A 26,483-nucleotide genomic window follows, 5' to 3' on the forward strand; every position below is an offset into this window, starting at 1 on the left:
CTCTGCTCAAAATATTTGTATCAGTCTTAAAAGTTGTCAGAAACTAAGCAAGCTATATGATCATATTTTTATTAGGGATGCACCGAATCCACTATTTTGGATTCAGCCGAACCCCCGAATCCTTCTCGAAAGATTCAGCTGAATACCGAACCGAATCCTAATTTGCATATGTAAATTAGGGATGGGAACGGGAAAACACTTTTTACTTCCTTGTTTTGTGACAAAAAGTCATGCGATTTCCCTCCCGCCCCTAATTTGCATATGCAAATTAGGATTCGGGTTCGGCCGAATCCTGCTGAAAAATGCAGAATCCCGAACCGAATCCTGGATTAAGTGCATCCCTAATTTTTATGTTACAGTCACTTTGTGGCCAAAATTACTTACATACATAAGATTAAGTTGGCAATGTCAATTTAAAGATGTCTGTGGTCTCTATGTATAATGGGAAAGACAGTGTGTTTATTGTGTTTTTTTTTCTTTGTTTTACAGGTGCATCCAAATGAACTAACAAATGGTGTTATAAATGCTGCATTTATGCTTCTTTTTAAAGATCTTATCAAGTTATTTGCTTGTTATAATGATGGAATAATTAATTTATTAGGTGAGTAACATTTTGTATTGTATGTTCAAGGTGTATATCTCTGTCAACAAAAGCGTTATTTACAACATACAAATATATACACTGGCAACTGCTTAATGTCTAAATCACTATGTAAGTCAAGTTGTTGACAAATATTATGCCTATGGGTGGTTATACACTGGGCAGTCCTTCATGGTGTCCAACTGATGGATCTATAGGCTGAATAGAGGAATAACATACATTTAATTGTCATACCCATTAATGCCATTTTACATTTATCCATTTGAGTAGACATCCCAAATATTAGGATTGGGAACTGCAGGGATGAAGAGCAGAGCTTCACTTTTTGTTATCTTTTAATGTACAACATGCAATGTGCACACAAGTACAAGTCATAGATCAACCCTGAACAGCAGGTGAAATTTTCAAGCAAAACAGATCATCTAAGATTTGACAGATGTCTGTCCTGACAGAATTTGGCTAAACCGTTGACCAAATTTAGGCTTGTAATGCAAAATGCCTGCATGCATCCAACCTTGGTCAAGTTATTTTTTTTTTTTGCAGCAGTGACACTGTACATAACAAATATTAAATATACAAAAACAATACTATAGGAACAGTAACACCAACAAATTAATGTGTTTTAAAATAATGAAAATATAATGTACTGTTGCCTTGCACTGGTAAAATTGGTGTGCTTGCTTCAGAAAGACTACTATAGTTGATACTGTACAAACAAGCTGCTGTGTAGCCATGGGGGCCGCCATTCAATGCTGAAAATGGAGAAAAGGCACAGAATACACACCAGATAACAGATAATCTCTGTAGTATACAATGGAATTCTTCAGAATTTATCTGCTATCTACTGTTTATCCTGTGCTTGAATGCCTGCCTTCCATGGCTAAACAGCAGCTTGTTCATATGAACTAGTGTTGTATCTGTAGAAATTAGTCAAATCAACTGGACTTGCTGTGTTTTTCAGCAAATCCAGTTCATTTGACTTATTCCTACTTCAAAAAAAAAAAAAGAAAAACACAGCAAGACCAGTTGGTTTTACTTATTTCTACAGATAAACCATAACCTGAATGAATGAGAAACTTCACAAGCAAACTATAGTTGTGTTTCTATAGCAAACACACCGATTTTACCAGTGGAGGGCAATACTACATTAAACTGTCATTCCTTTAAATCACTTTCATTTTTTTAGGGTTACTGTTCCTTTAAGTAGAGATGATAAAACGTTCCTGTGATTTCTGAGTTCCAGTTCTTTAGTGGGAATATTTAGTTTCTAGTAGTCTTTTTTTTTTTTTTTAATACATTCTTAATTTACATTCTAAATTTTATTTCTTTACTATATTACATTATTTTGGTCCAATGCTAAATAGATTTGCAACTGAGCATCAAATGCAGCCAAATCAAATTAATTTATTAGGAATTAGGGACCCAAAACATTTACACACTCCTGTGCCCCATTGAGTACTTTTGGGTTTATCACTGACAAAACCATCTGCAAACCATCATTCCTACAATGGCAGTCAACATACAGAAATACAGCTCCTAAAGTTTGAACTCCTAGAAACTTCACGGATGGAATAATGATGTGAACTGTAGTTTTCAAATGTTGTAGTAGTCCGTTATCCAGAAACCCTTTATCCAGAAAGCTCAGAATTCAGGAAGGCAACCTTCCATTTTAATTCACATTTTTAAAAATGATCTCAGCTGAGATATAATTAATCTTTATTAGAGGCAAAACAATCCTTTTGGGTTTATTTAATGTTTGTGATTTTTAGTAACTTTGGTATTGTGATCCAAATAATAGAAAGATTACGTATCCTAAAATCCCCAGGTTCTGGGAATTCTGGATAACAGGTCTTATACCTGGACCAAAATGCCTACCCTAAAGCTGGCCATAGACTCAAAGATCTGATTGTACGAATCGAGGATTCGTACGATATTCGGACCGTGTGTGGAGAGTCCCGACATTTTTCATCCGGTGGAGATCGGTCGTTTGGTTGATCGGACAGGTTAGAAAATTTCTGTCGGCTGCCGATAATATCTCTGCGTGTATTGCCGATCGTACGATTTTCAGAGGGAGACTGTCACTGGCTTTAACTATCGTACGATTGCCGTCAGGGGCAGAACATCGGCTGATCTGTTCTTACAACTTTATATTTGATCTGAATGGTAAGACTTTGATCTTTATGGTTAGTGGCAGGTCGGGAGATGGGAAAGTCCGATCGTACGTTGATTTGTACGATCGGATCTTTGCGTCTGTGGCCAGCTTTAAGGTGGCCTAGATGTTAAAATAACGAAAAGATCTTTTAAAAATCTTAAGACCAAGCTTATCTTGAAAAATTGTTTAAATGTACAAAAGATTTAAAGTAATGATTAATACACTGGACTGATCTTTCCATTAAACTGCAGAATCTGGGCTTTATGCCAGGGTATCAGATATTAAACCCAAGAGGTGGTAAATAATGAAGACCACTCTAATTCTGGGATGCTGAACAGTAACTGGAGCTCTTGCAGGTTGAGAATTCCTGCTCTATTCTGCTAAAAGGCTTTTTTGGCTTCAAAGCATTGTATTAAGACACAGCCACTGGAATAAAAAAAGAGTCCAATGTCTCCTAGCTTTCTCTTCTGGATGTAACAATGCAATCTCAATTTGAACATAACAAAACAATAACCTTGTTTCTGGGAGTAACCTTTGACTCTTTACCTTCCGTCTTTAGTCACCACTGTTCAAAATTTTATCCTGAACAACAATTGCCAAGATTCATCACATTTTCTCTTAAGTAACTGCTAAAACACTCCGTGCACTCCTACATTACTGCAACTTCCATTTTCATTCTGTCAAAATTTGTAGAGCCTGTTTCGACAGTTGTCTGAGAGAGAACCCGGAACTACCCCCACTGTAGAAATATTTTTCATGGCTCCTAGTTAAATGAAGACAAACATCAATGATTTTGTCCCTTCACACCCTACTACTTACTACTTGTGTACCAATATATTCATGAATGTTAGAAGAGCACTATTATATATATTATCTCAAATATTAAAACAATGCCTGGTGCATGGTAACAAGTTCTATGCATAATCTTTATTTGGACTGCACCGATCTCTGTATGTATGAACTTGCTAGACTTTCTTTTTTTACTATATTCATATGATGTATGCTTTTCCTCTAGAAAAATTTTTTGAAATGAAGAAGGGTCAGTGCAAAGACGCTCTCGAAATATATAAGAGATTTTTAACAAGAATGACCAGGGTGTCTGAATTTATGAAAGTTGCAGAGGTAAGTTTATATTGAACAAGGCGGTATACTACCCCTTAAAAATTATTTTGTCGCCTATGCTGGTTACAACTACAGGTAAACGCAGGCCGACAAACGCTTGGCCACTCACATCTTCTCCATGTTGTTTCTGCATGTGCAGGCAGAACATCAGCCTGAGAGCAAATGAGTGGAACACTAGAGAATGCATCCATGTTCCAAAATCCTGTGTCTGCTTATCTACAGTTTCAGGATATACTTGTGGATAACCGAAGCCCGACCAATCGCCTTTGTTCAGTGTTGTCCATGCCGACAGTGGGGTATATTTATCAAAAAGTGAAGTTAGAGATCGCCACAGTCCTCTAGAGTGGAATTCCACCACTCTCCATTCATTTCTATGGGATTTTGAAAGGCGTATTTATCAAAGGATGAACTTTCACCCTCACCCATTGATAAATACTCTTTTGAAAATCCCATAGAAATGAATGTAGAGTGGCGGAATTTCACTCTAGAGGACTGTGGCGATCTCTAAATATAACCAACTGTGTCTGAAACAACACTAAGGGGCGGATTTATCAAAGGTTGAGGTGAATTTTCGAATGAAAAAAAATTCTAATTTAGAGCTATTTTTTGTGTACTTCGACTAGGGAATAGTCCAAATTCGATTTGAATTTGAAAAAAAATCAACCAAAAAAATTGAATTTGAATTTCAAAGTTTTTTTTCAATTTGAAATTTGACCCTTGATAAATATGCCCCTAAACGTAGGTGATTAGTCCGACTGTTTCTCTGCCTGCACTTATCGGCAGGCAAAGAAACAGCCTGGTCTGATTGTAGTCTGAAATTAATTTATCATAAAGACACAGGATAAAAGGTCACCCTATATTTAAAAAAAAAAATTATAGAAGGGTGGTATAGAAGTTACCTTAGAATAAAAGCTCAAGAACATAAAACGCAAATGAGAAATGGAAACTGGTGTTAAAGCACCCCAGAGAATCGGGTAGAATTTGCTGCTTAATGGGAAGCTGTTACAAAGGCCTTTGCCAAACACTCATACAGATTATTTGTAAAATGACTTTTGTGTCTTTCTGTTTCACAGCAAGTTGGCATTGACAAAGGAGATATTCCAGACCTTACCCAAGTGAGTGTTTTAATAATCTAAACCTTTTTTATGGTCATATTTTATAAGTTATATGAATGCAAAGAAATTATGGTTTAAACATAGTACAGAGCCAAATCCAAGAGGCCTGCCACAGCTGCCATTGTAGGATAAACAAAGTGCAACAAATATATGTATAACATACAATAGCTTTATAGTATTAAATGGGTTGTTCACCTTTTGAGAGAACTTTTAGTATGGCCTAGACTGAGTGATATTCTGAGACAATTTTGCAATTGGATTAAATTTTTTATTATTTAAGGTTTTTGAGTTATTCACCTTTTTATTCAGCAGCTGTTCAATTTGCTTTTTAAGCAATCTTGTAGCTAGGGTCCAAATTACCCTAGCAACCATGCACTGATTTGAACAAGAGACTGGAATATGAATAGGAAAGGCCTGAAATGAAATATGAGTAATAAAAATTAGCAATAACAATACATTTGTTGCCTTACAGAGCATTCACTTTTTAGAAGGGGGTCAGTGACGCCCGTTTGAAAGCTGCAAAGAGTCAGAAGAAAAAGGCAATTAATTAAACTACAAAAAATAAATAATGAAAACCAATTGAAAAGTTGTTAAGAATTGGCAATTCTATAACATCCTAAAAGTTACCTTAAAGGTGAACCACCCCTTTAAGTAAAGCTGTGCAATGCATAGGACTTAATAGTAATCTTGCCTGTAAAATCAGCCCGTAATGGTTACCTTTGAATGCACCCCTGACTGGTGACGTGTCCTGCTCTAAAAACAGGAAATAGCGTACAAAATGTATGCCTTTTCATCCTCTGGTTTGAGCACCAGTGGGACTGATGATGATCTTGAAAAAGTATCTTAAAGGTTTGATGTTATTTCAGTAGCTGCATCAATGGTATTTCACGAGTTTCCTTTGTACATGCCCATTACTTCCTTACAGCTCAAAAATAAAACTTCACATAACACCTCTGCTGTGCAACTATAAATAGACACTGTAATATCCCAAAAACATGTCAGAAATTCAGTCATTTAGTGTTTTGCTCTGGGTCATGCTGTGTGATTCTGAGTCTTCAAAGTCTGAATAAAATGTGGAATTTGAGATTTATTGTTCCAGTCTTCTAGATATAAAGGGGAATTTTACCAGCTTTGTGATAGCGCCTCTCTTCCCTGTGAGTCACCCAGTTCTCTGCCAGTATATGATGCACAGATACCTGATGTAATTGCAGTAGTAGTCATGCAGAGTTTTTTTCGTCCAAAAAGAGACAAGAACTTTACAGGTATAATATTCGTTATCCATTATCCAGAAAGCTCCAAATTATGGGAAGGCCATCTCCCATAGACCCATGCTTATATGATATTTTAGTCGACTTAAGGTATGATGATCCAAATTATGGATTCAAAGTATCCAGAAAAACCTGTGCGTCTGGATAATAGGACCCATTCCTGTATTTTTATCTGCAAAGTGGAAGTCTGCCATTATGTATGTTGACAATCTCTGTAATATTGGCACAGTATTAGTATATATGTGACTGGACATTCAGGTAGATATAGCTGGGTGCCCTGCTGCTGTTCAGGTACCATTAGAAAAATGTGGGCATTTAACAGTTAAGTTATATGGTGCCTGTTGGTAAGCCTCTAGTCAGGCCTGGTAGAGCATTTTGCTTGATCGCATGCACAATAGTCTTCATTGTCACCAATCCTGCCTTCATTCCACCCTCAGATAATATCTCTTCTGGTTTTTTGATGATGTCTCACAGAATATTCAGTCTTCATTTTTTGTGCTTAGATAAGCATAACAAGATAGAATTGTTAGCTGACCCTGAAACTGTAAATAATAGAATTTTTCTTCTTTAAAGGACGGTTTCATCGATGAACCGGTAATGTTTATTAAGTTTATGACTTAATGTTTTGCTTTCAGCTTCATCTCTGTCCTGGTTCTTCTCTGCAGTCTGCTTACTTGAAGTATCAGCTTGAAATATATTGAGTTATCTCCTAGTGTGTAACATTGCCTTAAAAACAAAAACGTATGAATTTGCTTACTAGGCATTTCTTCTTTTCTAAATCTACTTTCCAGCATCTGAAATCTAATTTTTTCTAGTCTTTTAATTTTGTGAAATCTGCAACGGGAGCAAAATATTATCTTTTCAGAAAATCATTTGGTTGTCTGAGCAATTTCCAGCTTAGAAGGTGGGTGGCAAATCGTGCTGGACTGGGATGCCAGGGGCCCACCAGAAAACCTTAGACCATGGGCCCACTTTCCAAACTATTGATCCTCTTCTCGTCACCCAACCTCTTTATTCTCCTAGTCTTACATCTCTACATACTATATTCTTCCATTATTACGCCTCTTTTTTCCCCCATAAAGAAATAGGGAATAGCCATAAAATAGGCCAAATAGTAAGAAGCAAGAGGCCCACTGACACCTGGGCTCACAAGGAGTTTTCCTGGTATGCCAGTGGGCCAGTCCGACACTTGTATGTTTTTTGCCCCTTATTAATTTATGTGGCAATCACCTAGGCCTGCAGGTTCAGTTTTCCCTCTAGGTTTTATTATTTTTACTGCAGGTTTAATTTGATGTAACCTGTCTATGTCTCTCTGCCTGGTCACAATGGTCCACAAGGGACAGTATACCTTCTTGTTCAATTGAGTTAAATTAATATAGCTTGTACTGAACATACTTTCTGTCTATTTGTTAAATCACAAAAAATCTGTTCTGTTTATTTCTTGAGCTAACAGGGAAATTGAAGGTACTCTGTGTTTGGTCCTTTTTGAAGTACCAGAGTACAGCCCCTCTTCTCTTGTGGTAACATTTGGGTAGAGGAGGCAATTGGGATACTATGTTAAGACAGAATAAATATAGGTCAGCTCTATTTCTCTCTTTCTGGCGATACAAGTATTTTCATCTTTGCTGACCAACCTTCGTGATGTCACAGATTGAGAGGGAAGAAATCTGTACATCCTATTCTCTTTGTGTGTATTTTGCAAACTCATTTATGAGGTTAAACTTCATAAAACTTCCAGGAGCCCTATCAGTGCTGTTCTGTTGAAATGAATATTGTTTAGCATGTCATAGGAGCCCTTCAATGTTTTTCTTGCTCAGGACCTCCGTATAATATCTATTTGCAACAGCAATACAAGTTGTAAGGAGTAGACACCAGTGAATTTTATCAGGGTTTCTCTTTTAGAATACAATGCAGAACAGTAATATATTAGTATACTACTGTCCCTGCTGCTGTATCAATTTTTGCATTCTTTATGGGAAGTTTTCCTATTCTAGTTTACAGGCATTCACTAACTCCTTTGTGCTGTGGGATCTCAATCCTGTCACTTCCTCTTCACTTGTGTGATTGGCTTTTCATTTCAGTACTGGGGAGCATGAAGCACGTTGGTTTCTGCTTTCAGAAAGAAGCCTTTTCCTAATCTTCTAATAATTTGATAATAAATAGTACATTTATGTATAGAGTATTTCAGAAGCGTTCGATTTTGGTTGACTTTAATGTTGTCCTTTTTGTTTAATGTTTTAAGGCCCCAAGCAGCTTACTCGAAACTCTAGAGCAGCATTTAAATACATTGGAAGGCAAGAAACCTGGAAGCAGGTATGTTTAAATAAACATCAGTGTGTGTGTGTGCCCTGGCATCCTGTTCATTCGAATATGTCTGCTTCAACCATATGTTAATGCTTTGACCACTTGGATCCCCCTTTCTGAGTGTTGACAATTGCATGAAACTGCCTGTATGGTAGTAGGTCTGGAACATAATAAAGAAAGTGGTTTCTTGTAGCTATTAAGCAATGAATACAACCTGATTGAAATGTCATGTCCTGTGAAAGTTTTCCTCCAAGCTAAATGTGCACCCTCTGAAAAGATTCAACCAGTGGCTCCTTCAAGCATCCAAATACAGTAGCATTACCAGCTCATCATCTGTATCCTTTAATGCACAGTCTATAGGCCTAATTACATTCTTATAGTGATGCCTCAAAATACTGATGAAGCAACAGCTGCTGCTCACTCCTGTTAGGGCAGTGATACATGAAGAGGTTAGTCACCCTGCAATTAATATCTTCTATCTCGGGCAACAAATGCTTTCCCAGCGTCTTGACAAGCAAATCGTTGCTGGAGGAACATATTCAATGCTGCTTCTTTCCTAAGTAGCTTGAAGTTTCCTCTAGATGAAACTTTGGGCAACTTCACACCACATATGTTTCCCAAGTGGTGGAAAAACATTTGGAGGAGAATTTGTCAGCAATGCAGATAAAACGTGGGACAACTAATCTCCTTAGGTGTCTTTGCCAGTAATCATGTTGGCAACTAAATTCTACCATTGGCCCTAGATTTATTGTCAGCATTTATCAAATGGGAGACATAAATAATATACATAATACGTTTTAATACAACCTCTCAAATGTAATTTATTTTCTATGTTTAGTTTTACCATAAATACCCTATGTTAATACAGATCTCAAACTTTATTCATCCCTTTTTTATTGCTCTGCTTCTTTGGATGCTTCAGTGAAGGGTAAGCACTCAAACTGTATTCCTTTAATCATTTTCTGTCATATTTTCCTATTGCTACACCTAAAGGCAACTAAGTTTGTCCATATTCAGCACATACAGAAACTATAAACAAATGGAAAAAAAAAAGTATTCTGGAAGGAAGTAGGCATGTGTTTGTATTCTGTACTGGACTGCAGAACAAAAAAAATCTTAAGGGTTTAAAAATTAGGGAATTAGGGGGTTGGGGTAAATATCTATAAGCCAACCATTAGAAAACTGGACATTGCTGACAAATGCAACCCAAGAGATACATACACATCTGTTGAGAGCCTACATATCCCATTTCTGTTATGTGACCACTGAACCATAATGACATTGCAGAAGGTGACCAGGTAAAATATTATACATAATCACACTCGTAAGCTTGCTCAGCAAATTAAGTGTTGTAGTTTAGAATTGGTGGGATCACAGCAAACAATTCAGGGACATTCTTATTCTTGTAATGTTCATGGCAGAAGGTGTTCTTTCAGGGCATACAGTGAAATTACTGTAGACTGAACAAAGTGGTTTGTTACACTTCGCCAGGCGCAACTTTGCACATAAAACGCTAATTCACTAAGTTGCAAAGTTTGGCCGCGGATCACTTGCGAAGTTGCGCTAGTGTGACTACGGCAGGCATAGCGAAGTTGCGCTAGCGTTAACGCTCTTTCACCAGAGCGAAAATACGCCTGGCGTTCGAGTGCAAAGTTGTGATAGAGTCTATCTCCTTTGCTAGCGTAATTACGCCAGCGTTAGCCACTTCACCCTTTAGTAAAGTCTGGTGATGAGCAAGCAACTTACTGACAGTCAAATTATACTTCTGTGTTCTGTAAAGCAATGAACTATTGGTGAATAGGAATTAGTACCAATTAGTTACTGATGTAGTAAATGTAATTCTACTCTTCTATCCAAATGCATTCCAGGTGATACAGCACAATTATCACCTTATTTAAAAAAAAAAAAAACTATTTCTAAATAGACACCCCACCGCCTTATAACATAGTGACATTTGAGCATTAAATAAACATAATAGAATTGTTTTACCTCCAATAAGAATTAATTATGTCTTAGTTGGGATCAAGTACAAGGTACTGTTTTACTACAACAGAGAAAAATGTTCCTTTTTTTTTTAAATCAAAATGGATTCTATGGCAGGTGGCCTTCCCGTAATTCGGAGCTTTCTGAATAGCAGGTTTTTTGGATAATAGATTCCATACCTGTAATAGTGTTTTCAGCAATACAGCATTATACACTTGAATTAGTTTCAATGACAAAAGCTGTTAATTATGTGCATTTGTAGGCACATACATACAAAGCTATAGGGTCACTACATTCAATGTCTCCCAGTCCCATAGGAAGATACTGTCTGCATGTATAATTAAAGGCAGTACAGGAAGCAGGTCAGAGGAAAGCAGAAGGAGCTTATTGGAAATTAAAGTACTTAGGACACAATATTATCGGGATTGGCTAAGACAAGGATTGTAGACTAAATTTGGATATGCTTTGATTAAATAATTCAGTGCTTTGATTAAATAATTCAGTAGCACGGGTTTACCTGTCCTTGTAAATGCATAAGAAAATGTATAATTGACCTAAATATGTAAACTGTACAGGTATGGGATCTGTTACCCGGAAACACGATATCCAGAAAGCTCAGAATTATGGAAAGGCCATCTCCGATACTCAATGTTATCCAAATAATCTGTAATAATAAAACAGTACTTGATCCAAATTAGGATATAATTAATCCTTATTGGAAGCAAAACCTGTCTATTGGGTTTACTAAAGGTATGGAGATCCAAATGACATAAAGAACTGTTATCCAGAAAACCCCAGGTCCCTCAGTGGGAGTTTGTTTCAGTTTTTTTATTTGTGTTCTTCTTTAAGTTATATCAGTTTAACTGCATCCAGACCGAATGTCCTTTAATTGTATTCATTTAATGTTCCCTTGAATTGGCAGAAAAAAATCTTTTGGTAATCTGGAAACATTGTCGCTTTGCCGTAAAGAATAGGGAATCTGTTGACTTCCTCTGTTTATAAATAATTTACACCCATTTCAGTGTGTTATAGGCTAATGCAAGAAATGATGATCAAATCCAATGTGAGCATTTGATCATAAATCTATTATAATGTGAATTCTAATGATGATAATGGTTATAATAATTATATTGCTCTTCTTCTTTTTAAGAATATGAATTGTGACACTAAAGCTATAATGACAAGCTAAGGTTTTTCAAGCACTAATGACTCCAGGGTAATTATTGATGTAATCAACTAATGTCTGCATTTAGAAGACTGGTGTCTTAAAAAAATATTCTGCACATCAAATGGTAAAAATCCCAATTAAATTCATTTGAATTCTGAGATGGAATAACCCAAAGCGGTGATTACTATACATACTACCCCACAGTTATAAGGTTCATAAAGTGCATCCGTGCCTGCAACCCAGGACAGGCACACTTATACCTGCCAAATTCAACCATTGCGTGAACTGTATTCCCGCCAGATGCCAATGGTGGGCGGTCAGCAAAGTTCCCTCAAAGCTCAACAAATTGTGGTGTGCACTGCACTAAGAAATTTGTGTGAAAACACAAAAATTTGCTTTTATTCTAACCTGTACACACAGTTTTTAAAAATGCATACAGAAGTTTTAAAATGTGCGCACAAAAGATTTTTTTGTGCATTTAGCCGAGAAGGAATTGGAGGGAACATTGGCATCCAGGGTCCCACCTCCTGCCCCATCTGCAGTTATGCTAGTATTTATAATGTATGATATGGTCCTAAATTTGGGTTACTTTGGAGGTTTTACTTAGAGTCCAAATGATTATAATAACATCCAAATGTATCTTTGCATAACCTACATTTTGGTAAATTTCAAGGGCATCAATTTAACCATTTCTGGCACATTGTATTATGCACCCCCAGAAGAAAAGAGCTGCAATCCAGCCATAGTAACTGTGCATTAGTTGTCTCCTACACAATGTTTGTTATATTAAGTTTTATATGTGTGCAGGTAATTTATATTTATGACAGTAGTGTATTTGACACTTCCCAATGTTTTAATCAAAATCATAAGTTTTTCTGACAGTCCTATTATAAATGGTGTCATCTTCATACATTGCCTAGATATTATGTGTCCTCTGACATTCTCTCACAATATGGTCAAGATATGGTAAATCTTTGCTAAAAAAGGGAAATGGTATTTTTATTGTGCAGGCAGTGATTCCTTTGAGGTTCATTCGTCATTATAAATCACATTAGCACGCACGTACGTAGACATGTGAACACAAAGGTATGTAATGAAAGGCAATTAAATTTAAATTTGTAATGCTTTCTCCATTTTTCTTTATCTTCCAGATCTGAATCGCCAGTTGGGAAGGTAAAAATTAAATATATTAATGTGTGGATTTTTAATGTGTGGATTCTTAACTACAAAATTAAAAGGATATTGCCTCACTTCCTGTCATTTTCAATAGTTTTGACCATTGGCCTGCACAAACCACAGTATTTTATGGAATTTGAAACATGTTTAATCATGCAAAGGTGAACATTTATGAAGGGGTAAAAAGACAGTTTGATTCAGTGGCCATCCACAGCTCTCTATTCACTATTCAAAGTATAAGACTTAAAGTCTCTCCTTTTTCCCTTTGGTAAATAGGCCTTCTGAAAATAGAAGGTATTCATGTTTTATTCTTGACATATAGTATTGCCTATAAACCTGCAACCAGAAGCTTTTAACCCTCACTTGAAAAATACTGGGCAGAGCATTTACTCAATGTCCATGTGACCAACTATGCATCCAGAACTACTAGCCTAAAAGCACAGACAGTGCCTAACAAATCACAGTCATAAATCCAGGCTCACAGAAAAACAAAATAAAAAATAATTAAAAAGAACAAAAAAAGTCATTCTAACAAAGCATAATTGTATGCATAGTAATGCTTTGCTATGCCATAAACGTTTTGCACTTACAGATATGGAAGAGATAGTATCCTAAAATCGGCAAATATGCTGCCAAGAAGTTGTATATAGTGCCAGGGGTGCCCCAGGCAACAGGCAGGACAGCCTGATATCCCCGTGCATGTGTGTGCCTGAACGATTGAGCAAATGCAGAGGGGAGTTAAGGAGGGGAGGGACGGAAAGGGGAGTGAATGAGAGGGGAGGAGAGAGCTACAGAGGTGTAGCATACACGGAATAGGGATAGGCAGAAGGCACTTAATAGGTACCTGCTAAGTGCCCCCTTATCGTTGTGCCATAGGCAGGTGCCTCTTCCGCCTACCCCTTGTTCTGGCCCTGGTTGTATATCATTTTCATTTTCAATAGTTTTGACCATTGGCCTGCACAAACCACAGTATTTTATGGAATTTGAAACATGTTTAATCATGCAAAGGTGAACATTTATGGAGGGGTAAAAAGACAGTTTGATTCAGTGGCCATCCACAGCTCTCTATTCACTATTCAAAGTATAAGACTTAAAGTCTCTCCTTTTTCCCTTTGGTAAATAGGCCTTCTGAAAATAGAAGGTATTCATGTTTTATTCTTGACATATAGTATTGCCTATAAACCTGCAACCAGAAGCTTTTAACCCTCACTTGAAAAATACTGGGCAGAGCATTTACTCAATGTCCATGTGACCAACTATGCATCCAGAACTACTAGCCTAAAAGCACAGACAGTGCCTAACAAATCACAGTCATAAATCCAGGCTCACAGAACAACAAATTAAAAAATAATTAAAAAGAACAAAAAAAGTCATTCTAACAAAGCATAATTGTATGCATAGTAATGCTTTGCTATGCCATAAACGTTTTGCACTTACAGATATGGAAGAGATAGTATCCTAAAATCCATGTGACCAACTATGCATCCAGAACTACTAGCCTAAAAGCACAGACAGTGCCTAACAAATCACAGTCATAAATCCAGGCTCACAGAACAACAAAATAAAAAATAATTAAAAAGAACAAAAAAAGTCATTCTAACAAAGCATAATTGTATGCATAGTAATGCTTTGCTATGCCATAAACGTTTTGCACTTACAGATATGGAAGAGATAGTATCCTAAAATCGGCAAATATGCTGCCAAGAAGTTGTATATAGTGCCAGGGGTGCCCCAGGCAACAGGCAGGACAGCCTGATATCCCCGTGCATGTGTGTGCCTGAATGATTGAGCAAATGCAGAGGGGAGTTAAGGAGGGGAGGGACGGAAAGGGGAGTGAATGAGAGGGGAGGAGAGAGCTACAGAGGTGTAGCATACACGGAATAGGGATAGGCAGAAGGCACTTAATAGGTACCTGCTAAGTGCCCCCTTATCGTTGTGCCATAGGCAGGTGCCTCTTCCGCCTACCCCTTGTTCTGGCCCTGGTTGTATATCAAGAGTCAAAGACTGCCTGTCCACAAACAATATGCAGAGGCTGATGCCTGCAGGTCAAAATTGAATACAGGTATTTTAGGGCATAAAAAAAAACACAGATGACTCAATGTCCCACTGCTTCTTTGTTTTGAGAAACAATTAAAGGTTCCTGGGTGTGGTTTAGATGCAAAGCGGCACTCCTCTGGTGAATATCCAATTTAAAAAGGAAAAAAATCCCACACTTGAATTAAAAACATAAGGGCCTCTTTGGGAGGCCTGACTTGTTTCGGGTTATAACCCTTAATCAAAGTCTAACCTTTGCCTATACTTATAGTTAAGGGTTTTAACCCGAAAGTATAATCTAAAGCCTCACCATTTTTTTTAATTTAGCATCATTACACTGGTCCCTAGGCCTCCTTCCCATCCCCATTATTGAGAACCTCAAGAACCTTATTGTGCTCCTAGTGCAAAGCTGCTCATCGTGCTTCTTGGGCAGCATCACAATTAAATAACTGAATTTGTTATTGGGCTTTAGCTTGACTGATGAGAGAAAAGTTAGATAACTGTATATGAATAATGCTGTATGCAATATATATGTGAATATGGTCTTTTTTTTCTTTATTTGTTTAGTCATCTCCCACAACTGTCACATCGCCTAACACAACCCCATCTAAAACAGTAGATGCCTCAGCACCTGTTGACCTCTTTGCAACAGCAAGTGCAGCGGTTGCAGTAAGGTGAGTGTAAACAATAGGAGACATGACCTTCTGCTTCTTTGTACCACACTGGTGTCAGAGAAACAAGTCAATAAAGCTCATAGTACTATTTACAGATACTTGTTCTGCTTCCCTATGCAGCTCACCAAAACTGTCCAATGATCTTCTGGACTTGCAACCAGACTTCAGCTCTACTACAGCATCTGCTTCTGCAGCTCCTGGAGGTGCTAGTGCATGGGGAGGTAAAGACTTGTTTTCTCGGAATGAATCTTAATATGGAAAATACATTGCATTTAGGATTTCTTGGTAACGGTGACCAAGTAATTTTTTCAGTTATTGGCAGTACAGACACAATATCAGAGGAACAATATAAAGGTTAAAACAAATATAGTTACATAGTTAAGTTGGGTTGACAAAAGACCAAAGTCCATCAAGTTCAACCCCTCCAAATGAACCTCAGTGCATAGATATATACAGAGACTCATTCTGACCTATCTATACGGTTACATATATAAACTACAGTTGTGTTCAGAATAATAACAGTCCAACATCACTAACCTGAGTAATCACTGTTTTTGGTAGAAATTACATTTCTGAATGGCAAATAATTTACTAGTAGGTGTAGAATAGTACTAAAAACCCAACAGTCATGACATGCATGCTGCTGATTCTGTGTAATTGAATCATTGAGGCTTGTTCCAAATAATAGCAGTGTGGAGTTCAATTAGTGAGGTCATTCACTCTGTGAAAAAATCAGGTGTCAAATCGGCTCTTATATAAAGAAGGAGGGCAGCAAATGTTGTGCATGCTGGTTATAGTATATTCCAGACATTGTTCAGAAGAACAGCATACTTTGATTAAAAATTTAATTTTAGAGGAAAAAAACATATATAGGCTGCTCAGCTAAAATGATCTCAAATGCTTGAAAATGGCAACCAAAACCTGAAAGATGTGGAAGAAAGTGAAAAAATTCAGATGGATAGAAGAATAGCCAAAATGGCAGAGACTCAGCCAATGATCAGCTCCAGGAAGATCAAAGAAGGTCTAAAGTGACCTGTGAGTACTGTTACAATTAGAAGACATCTAAAGCTGGCCGTAGACTCAAAGATCGCCAAACGAGCGGATCTTTCCCCAATATGCCATTAACGGCATGGCTATATCGGGGGTAATTCGAACGTTCGGCTGTTTGGTCGAACGATCGAATTACGATATGCCAAGGGGCAAAATCAAAATCAAACCTTCCCGATCGATATCGTGGCCAGATATCGATCGGGAAGACCCGTCGAAAGCCCCCATACACGGGCAGATCAGCTGTCAAATTGGTCTAAATGACCGATATCGGCAGCATTATTTGCCCGTGTATGGCCACCTTAAGTGAAGCCAAGCTATCTGCAAGAAGCCCTGCAATGTTCCATTGTTAAAAAAAAAAAGACTTGCTGAAGATGTTACAATTTTCCAAAGAACACATTGACTGGCCTAAAGAGAAATGGCACTACATTTTGTGGACTGATGAAAGATTGTTCTTTTTGGGTTTAAAGGAGAAGGAAAGGTTAAAACTACGTAAGCCTTATCAGAAAGGTCCATCTAAATATACCAGTAAACCCCAAAAGTAGTGCTGCTCTGAGTCCCCTGTCAAAAGAAACACAGCATTTCTTTCCTTCTATTGTGTACTGTCTTCTGTATCAGACTTCCTGCCTTCAGCTTAAACCTTATTGCCCTGGGCAAGAGCATGCTCCGTTTGCTCCTCTTCCCCAGCCCCTCCCTTCTCTACTGTAATCTGAGCCCAGAGCAGAGAGAGACTCAGGCAGGAAGTGATGTCACACCATGTTAATACTGCAGCTCCTATCCTAAACAAACAGAGAGTTTCTAGAGCTTTTTACTCAGGTATGGGAAAACATTCTACAGAATAAATATAGCATTCTAGCTTGCACTATTGCAGCTTATCTATTGGCAATAAAATGCTTCTGTAGCTTTCCTTCTCCTTTAAGACCACAGACAGTTTGTCAGACAACCCCAAAACACTGAATTCAAGCCACAGTACACTGTGAAGTCAGTGAAGCATGGCGGTGCAAGCATCATGATATGGGGATGTTGTGATGTTTGGCCTATATCATATACCAGGGATCATGGATCACTTTCAATACATCGCAATACTTGAAAAGGACATGTTGCCTTGTGCCGAAGAGCAAATGCCCTAGAAATGGATGTTTCAACAAGACAGAGATCACAAACACAACAGTAAAAGAGCAAAATCATGGTTTCAGACCAGCAAGATTGACATAATGGAGGGACCAGCCCAAAAGCCTTAATCCAATAGAAAACACGTGGGGTGACATAGAAAATGCTGTTTCTGAGGCAAAACCAAGAAATGCAGAATAACAGAAATGTCATGTTTTGATTTGGAATAGAATGCGCAGTATTCGAAATGTATTTGTGTGTATGGAAATAAAAACTATCATAAGGATTTTGATCTTTATTCACTTTTTTTTTTTTAAAAACACACTGCTGTTATTCTGAACACAACTGTATATGTAGAAATATAACTACTAAGCAGAATGTCAAGGAAATGTCTGTTTCTAATGAATACATGATTTGTCTTGAGGAATCCTGCAACAGATGTTGTTGGTTTCCCAATACATGGAGGTCACACAGACCATGTGTTACAAAAAAAAAAACTGGCAGGAGTTACCTGTTTCTTGAATGGGAGAACTCTTTCCTGGGTTGTGTTTCTTGAATGGGAAAACTCTTTCCTGGGTTGTGTTTCTTGAATGGGAGAACTCTATCCTTGGTTGTGCTAAGCTTCCGCTCTTTTGTACCACTACATTACATTACACTATAGTACAATATACACTATAGTGCAGTGAATGCTGTATAGTTCCAAGAGGCATGGAGGAAAAGGAGCCCTAAAATCATTCTTGTTCTTACTGGCAACAGATTGGAATGTTATTCTAGATGTAACGGACATTATATATATTATATTTTATTTATTCATTTAGCTAACTTTTTTTTATCATTTATTATGTTTGAGAGGCATATTTTCATCATAGAAAAGAAATAAAATGGCTTCATACTTTTTAGCAGTAGCATTACATTCACAGCTATCTAATTAATGCATTGCAACCAATACTTTAATATCCAATGATAAAAGCACAACAATCATTTTCTGCTTTTGGTTATATACAGTATGTAGTTATCATTAACTCTTTTTCTTTTTATTAACTGCTTACTTATTGGACCATTATTCAGATCTTTTGGGTGAGGGTGAGTAGTCCTTTCCATCAGTCCTATTTACTCTTTCTCTGTCCCTGTGTTTTTCTATACTTTCATTTTTGTGGACCCTAGCCTCCTTTTAACCTCTGTACTTTGTTATATGCAGACTGTCTTTCTGCACCTTCTGCTCCTACTGTTACCTCAGAGACTCCTCAGCTTTCAGATCCATTCTCAGCTGAGCCCAGTGCATCTACTGCTGTTCCCAGTGAAACTACAACTTCTTCCGTTTCTGCAACAGCTATAAATATCACTTCTAGCACAGCTGAGGTCGACCTTTTCGGAGGTTAGTATTCCAGCCTAGAAATCCTTTGCTCCTTTTGGACTAAATAGCAAGGTTTCACATTCTAATAACTCATAGCTTGGACTTTGGCAAAGGATATATAATTAATATAGAAAGACTCTATACCTTGAGAGGGCAGCCTATTCCTTTCTATGAGTTACTAAAATTAAATATCCAGCCTTTGAGTAGCTAAGGCTGCATGGACCCAGTTGACCCAGTTGATTTTTGTGCTGTCCCAGGTTTTGTTTTATATTTCCTGTAGTGTTATACATTGGCCTTGATTTTCCTACCTGACATGTCTATGCACATTTTACTTGTCTCAGGGCAGTTAATATGCTGTTGTAAAACCGATGAGATTAATGCATAGAAAACCAACAGACTTTTGAGGTTGCTGAATTTAAAAAGGAATAGGCACTAAGCTCACATGCTCTGTAGTTTAAGGTTTAGGCCCAGTACTGGATCCACTACAAAAGAATCATCCTAATTAAATCCATAACCTGATATTGCATATGTGCATTAGCAAAAACATTGTGGGAAAAATGTCAATTCAAAGCCCAAGACTTTAGGTCTTATGTCATGTGATAATTGAGATTTGGATTTGATTTTGTCAGACGCTGATATTTGCTTAAATCCTGCTAGAAAATGCATTAATTTGGTTGGGTTTTAGATGAATGCCAAACAAATGAACAACTCTAAATCAGTTGACTAGAAACTTTGCTGAGGGGCACATTATGCTTCACTAATAAATCTCTTTGCCAATAAAAACCGTTGTGTTGTGTAAATGGTCTGCATCAATTGATTAGGACATGAACCTTTGTTAGCGTTATGAGATGTGAGTTATTCCTTATTCCCATCCACAACACACAAAGACGTGTGCAACCATTTTATAAGAAAACTACAAATGTGGTGTAGTGTTGCCATTGGCAAAGATTATGCTTATTATGGGTATATTTGCTTGGCATTGTTTTGTCAGCTCATCTTATGACAAAAGGTTTCTAAATTAAAAGTGGAATGTTCCAAGAAGACATTAGCAGTCCCTGTCAACTAGTTTCAAGTTGATTCAAGGAGTAGTCCGATTGCCATTTTTGAATCCGGAAGGAATTTTTCCCCCTCTGATGCAAATTGGAGAGGCTTCAGATGGGTTTTTTTTTTTGTCTTCCTCTGGATCAACTGGCAGGCAGGTTAAAAAAAGTTAAAGGGTTGAGTTGAACTTGATAGACGTGTGTCTTTTTTTCAACCTAACTTACTTTGTTAGTTCTCTAGCATATCAAGCAGAGATCATTGAGTGGCTTTTGAGACATGGTTTCATTTAATTGATGCCAGGCTATGCTGAAGCAGGTACCTCTGTTTCTTGTACAGTGTATATGCTGTTGGTATGCCAGGCACTGTGACTTTTAAACAATATTATATAATATTATTGTTCCTTTGACCAATAAATCTGGAGTTTTTTTGCAAACTATTCAAACCCTTTGAAAGCTGCAAGCTTTATAGTCAACTTATAGTCAACTTGAATTTATCCATAATATCTTCGCGATAATCCTGCTTTAATGGTGCAACAAACTACACTTATTTTGCTGTGGCACTTTAATCATTTTTTTTTTGTAGCGGTTTTAAAATACAAAAGCTAACTCACTTAATAAATCTAGAGAACTGCTCTGTTCTTCCTAGAAAACTGGTGGCACTGTGCTTTTGTGTTTTTAAACCCAATGCAGATAAAAAGAAATTGTGAAAGTTTTTAAGGCTTTCATCTCAAATGTTCAAGGGGAACCCCTTGTTTAATTGTATTCTCTAAACAGTTTTTTGTGTGACTGCTATGTCCAGGTATAACTTGTATAATGTCAAATTTCAAGCTCTTTGGTTGTGTTTTGATGCTTTCAAAAGTGATCCCATTTTATTTGCTAATCTGGTAGTCAACTGTATATTGCAAAGTGACAATTTTATAATATTTGTGGCAATATAAGCACTCTTGTTTCTGACTTTTCCTTTTATCATATGCAGTAGAAGCAGAACAAAAGGCATTTTCAACTTCAAGCTTATTTGGCACGAGGTTGTTAGATTTCCCCATTGGCTCTGGTCTTTCAGTTAGTTCATAAAAAAACTGTTGTTCTATTTGGCTATAGAAAATACAGAATTTGGACTGCAATATTCTGTTGAAATTCATATATATTTCCATTGTATTGACAACAAATTCACTCACACAGCTCATGCGTTATGTAAGAGGTGGATTTTTGTATTTGTAAGTTCAGTGTTAGGGTAGGGTGCCATTTTGATCACAGCATTAGGGTAGGGGCCATTGCAGTAGGTCATTGCAGCAGCCTCCTAAGGGGCTAATTCACTAAAGCGCGAATCGGCTAACGCTAGTGCAAATTCACCAGCTTGATGTCATTTAGTTACTTCGCCGATTTACTAACGGGCGCTGGCGTCATTTTTGCTAGCGAAGGGAACCTACTCTAGCACTACTTTGCACCCTTACGCCAGGCGAAGTTGCGCTATGGCGAATGGGACGTAACTACGCTAATTAACTAACTTGCACATTTTACTAAACGTTACCTCTTGCGCCAGACTTGCCTTCGCCACCTGAGACCAGGCGAAGTGCAATAGAGTAGATAGGGATTGCTTCAAAAAAAGCTGAAAGTCCCAAAAAACGCTGGCGTCTTTTCCTTTTTAAGGGTGATAGGCTGAAAAAGATCGTAATTTTTTTTGGGGGTACCCTCTTTCCCCCCTACATTTCCTAACATATGGCACCTAAACTATACAGTGGGCACATGTATAGGGCAAAATAACAACTCTATTTTATTTTATGAAGCTTTCCCAGCTTGTGTAGTGTAATGTATTTGCTGCTACATATACGTCCATTGTACTTTAACTTGGCGCCGTATGAAAATTAGGCATCGCTAGCGTAACTTCACTTTGCTTGACTAATTAACGCCAGCGCAACTTCGCTACCGTTCGCCTCCCTGAGCGAAACTTCACATTTTAGTGAATTTGCGTAGTGCTGGCGAAACTATGCCTGGCGAAGTGTGACGAAGCTGTTGCCGGCACAACTTCGGATCTTAGTGAATTTGCCCCTAACTGTTTAGTGAAATATACATTGTCTGAGATGCTGACTTCTTCATTCCCTGTGTGCAGTAGGTAGGGCATTTCCAAGGCAGTTTATTTTTAAGGGCATGTAGTCCTTGCTGAAAATAAAAGCATCCCATGATCCAATTCTGTTATTAGTGTTATCATCTCCAGCAGGAGGGCAGCACACAGAATTGTAATAAAGAACAGCTGTCAACACATTTTAGCAGGCAGAGGAGGGGAGCCATATCAATGTTCATACACAGCCCAAAAATACTAGAGGGAATATTGTGCCAGCTAGTTTAAATACAGTGGTTTATTTGTGTTAAATATTAGGAGTAAGTATTATAAGAGCATATTGTCTTGCAAAAAGTAAAAATCCACGTATGATTTTTGTCATAGCCTGAACACTGAGTAACATTTAGCAATCATGGAATTTTCAACTCTTGCCTGATAACCCTTTTTTTCCTTGTTTTTATATGCTTGCATTTTCTTTCTTACATTCTAGGGCCTAAATGCACGTAGCCCTTATTCACAGAGCTCCTCTTATCTTTTGTGTACCAAACGAGTGGCAATGTTTTATTTGTTGGTGGAGCAGGACGTAGGTGGAGGTGATGATTTCATTCAATACTGCACACAGCCAATGTATTGATTGCAGTCCAGAAGGAAATCTGGATATCTTCATTTGCTAGGGGAGCATGCCTAAACATAAGACATACAGATGGGCCCATAATCAGCTTATGGTCCTGTACTGCAGTTATGTATTATAGTAAGACATCTGGATGCATCTTCAGAATATATCAGAATGTCTTATATTACATAGGTAGTTAATGTCCGATCTGTAAATCAACAGTGAAATATTCATTGCTGAAGCTGCATTGGAGCACCCTAAACGTGAAATAATAAACAATCACAATTATTTTGCCCTAAAAACATTGGTTCCTCCTCTATACAATGTTGTCATTTTGCTCTCTGTTATCTGCTCATCCAATAAAGATGCCACCTGTCTAAAACTGAAATCACTGATATATGTACTAAGAAAAGGTAACACAAGAGAATAATTGAAACCTATTTTTTTTCTTCCCTTTCCTTTCTTTTGTTTTCTGTTAAACTAATTAAAATTGCACCCCAGATGCCTTTGCTGCTTCTCCAGATGAAGCCACTGCAAAACTAGATGGGGCTGCTGCTCCTCCCACCTCAGCCCCTGTTGCGGCAGCCCTTGATGCATGTTCGGGACACGGTGGGTTTCACATAAGTTGCTGAGAAAATTTTTGCATGTGAACTTTCTTACTTCATCCCTTTCTATCATTGCGCTTTTATCTTTAATTTGTGCATGAATTGCTTTTTGTTCAGGTACATACAAAATATGGGCTAAATGCAAAGGACTTTAAAAGTATTGATTGTTTACTATTCCTTGCCACGGCTGCCATGCATAAGGGTTTTATTTTAGGCGCATAGCTTTTTAGGTTAACAGACTAGCTGTGAAAAGTGCTTTTGGGTGTTTATGATGTCTGTGTGAAATATTAGATATAATTATCACCCTGATTTTCTGTAGTTACTTTGCTAAGGTGTCCTGGTTTTTTTTCTATGTATCCAGGACCTGAGTAAGAGGTTTTTTTACTATACTGATGTAAATGCATGGACTTCTTGATCAAAGAATGTTAGAATCGTATACCCTGTGTTTGAGTTTTCCATGTATGTAGATTAATTGATTTCTGAGTTCCTTTCCTAACTGATCCTGTCTGTTCTCCACTTTCTTCCCTATAAGACCCCTTTGCCCCATCTGAAGGTAGTGCAGATGCTGCTCCTGAGCTGGACCTTTTTGCTTTGAAGCCAACAGAAACCAGTGCTCCCGTAGTTACCCCCACAACTAGTGCAGCCTCTACAGTTCTTGCAACTACTCCTTCTCCTCCTCCTCCTGCTGTAGTAGCTGCTGCTGCTGCTACTACTGTTACTACTTCTACCACTACTACAACTGCTACTACCACTGCTGCCACCACTTCTGCCAGCACCACCACCACCACTACAACTACTGCTCCTCCTGCTCTAGATATATTTGGTGGTAAATGTTTTTGTGTGTTTTTATTCTATTTCAAGTTTATATTTAGGCGAATTCTCCAGTTTCATTGCTGTACAGATTTTTTTCCCAACAGATTCCGTTAGTATTTTCATTGGACCTCCCACCACCATTTCCTTATGGGAACATATTGATGAATCTGACACTTAAATCCCAGATTCTAGCATATTACATAAGACTATCAGTGGGTTAAACATAACTTGTACATGTTACATTAATATAAAATATTATATATTTAATAACATTCTGCGTTATTTTTTCCTTTTTTTTTTACGATTAATTTATTTTCTTTTTTTCTATAACTTTATTTAACACTTTGTAACTGTGACAAGGTCTTCTGCATCTTTTTGGGCTTATCAGTGTGGGTGAAGTGGTTTCCTGCTGTTTGTTTGTGGAAACACAGGTCACACTGTAGTAACCAAAAGGTTGGACTGCACTTATGATTGAATACATTTTTTTATTTATTTGCCAAATACCCCTGAGTGCAGAACTTCTGCTTAAAAAATGTAATCAATATAAAATTAGATAAATTATTGTTCCATAAATTTTAACCCAGACAGTTATAGAGAGACAAAAAAAAATAGAAATATAGATACGGTTTTCCAGGACAACAATTAATATTTTCACACTAGGACTCGTGGAACGCAGGACCGTTGTCTCCGTGCTAAATCTCCTACAGCACAGGATGAAAAATCGTCTAAAAATACCTTTGTGTTGAAAATGAATCTCCTCCACCAAAACATTTGAATCACATAATTGCACAGTTGACTTTTTCTGCATTTTTACATGATTATGCAACATCGGATCGAAGGGTGCATCACCAATCCTACATCACATGTATAAACATAATAAGCAGGCTGAGGCACAGCAATTGCTGATACACAAGGCACATAACACTTGCTAAGGTGCTTTTCTTCTAAAGAATGCAGGCTCATTAAGGCTACATCTCCATCAGGAGAGATAATTTAAATGTCCCAGGAATTAAGAAGGTTATTGTATTGACCACCTCCACCACCAGTGAACAATATGTTGAAAAGAAGAAAATGGTATCACTTGATGTGATTTTGTAAAAGTTGCTTCCAAGTTTATTAAGGCGTCGTATGCACAAAAGGTTTGAGCAAACAACAGTATAGCCTTCATTCCTCTTACGTTTGTCCCAAAACCCTTTATCCTTTCATGTCCCACATGAATATAACATTCATGAAGCAACTGCAAGCTGAGAACACGGACCTATCCCTGTGGGTTCTATTGGCAGGATAGGGGGCGCAGGTATGAAAAACATGCTGGCTTTCGCCTGTGTTTTGCAATTTGCATCCCACCAATGGTAAATTACACCTCTTTTATTTAAAGACCCTTAATATAAGGTGAGCACCCCTTTGAAAAAATAAGGAAGTACCACTTTATTCTTTTCACCTATTAAATAATAACATTTATAGTCTGTATGTTAAAAAAACTAAACTGAAATGACCCCGAAAATAAATTGCACTAGAGTTTTAAGATTATTCTGTTTCAAAATATTTCAAAAGCATGTACCCTCTCTCTGTATGGATGAGTAGCAGGATTTCATAATGACTTATTTTAGTATAGTTATGAGAAACCACAGAGAAATATCTTGATTTTTTTTTCTGCCATTTGTATGCTAACACTTAAATCCTCTAACAAAAATATTACAGCACTAGAGGCCTCCTGGAAGCCTAAATGTAATAAACTGGAAAACTGGGATTGCAAACGTCTAAATTCATCTGAATGTTCTAATATACAAAGGAAATCTGCGTTATCAGGTGGTTAACATCCAGATACTGGCTTGCATGATTTTCTCTTTGCTTAATCTCAGAAGCATTTACTCATTTATCAGAGAAGAAATAACATTGGCTGTGTTTGGTCTTAGATTTATTTGACTCCGTTTCGGAGGCCCCTGCTGCAACTAAGCCAGATGCTGCACCTAGCATAGACCTTTTTGGCACAGGTAATGCATGATATTGTTTACATTCATGTCCTTTGCTCCATAAAAAGTTGCTGCACTTTTGATTTGTATCATTGCTGAAGAAACTGATTTGGCTCTTATTTCTTCTTGCTTTGAGAAGATGCTTTTTCATCCCCACCGCATGGGGCCTCTCCTGTACCAGAGGGTTCCCTCACTGGAGACCTGTTGTCTGGTGAGTGCTTTCTATTCAAAGCACTTGAGCGATACATAAAATGCCATTAAAAATGTTCTGTTTT

General features: G+C 37.5%; 1 protein-coding gene across 20 annotated transcripts in view; it reads left to right on the top strand.

The window, feature by feature from the left end:
• Positions 1-26,483, top strand: part of snap91.S (synaptosome associated protein 91kDa S homeolog) — a 66,096-nt gene that overhangs the window by 21,929 nt on the left and 17,684 nt on the right. For 3 of the 20 annotated variants that reach the window (XM_018264293.2, XM_018264303.2, XM_041563942.1), the window contains exons 7-21: positions 490-601; positions 3,769-3,875; positions 4,949-4,990; positions 6,832-6,852; positions 8,501-8,571; positions 9,485-9,490; positions 12,865-12,886; positions 15,491-15,597; positions 15,718-15,818; positions 18,823-18,837; positions 18,953-19,129; positions 23,319-23,426; positions 23,955-24,248; positions 26,152-26,229; positions 26,348-26,419. In XM_018264293.2, the coding sequence (XP_018119782.1) occupies positions 490-601; positions 3,769-3,875; positions 4,949-4,990; positions 6,832-6,852; positions 8,501-8,571; positions 9,485-9,490; positions 12,865-12,886; positions 15,491-15,597; positions 15,718-15,818; positions 18,823-18,837; positions 18,953-19,129; positions 23,319-23,426; positions 23,955-24,248; positions 26,152-26,229; positions 26,348-26,419 (1,333 nt within the window). 20 annotated transcript variants of the gene reach the window in all.

This window comes from Xenopus laevis, chromosome 5S, assembly GCF_017654675.1.
Source record: "Xenopus laevis strain J_2021 chromosome 5S, Xenopus_laevis_v10.1, whole genome shotgun sequence".
Taxonomy (NCBI): Eukaryota; Metazoa; Chordata; class Amphibia; order Anura; family Pipidae; genus Xenopus; species Xenopus laevis.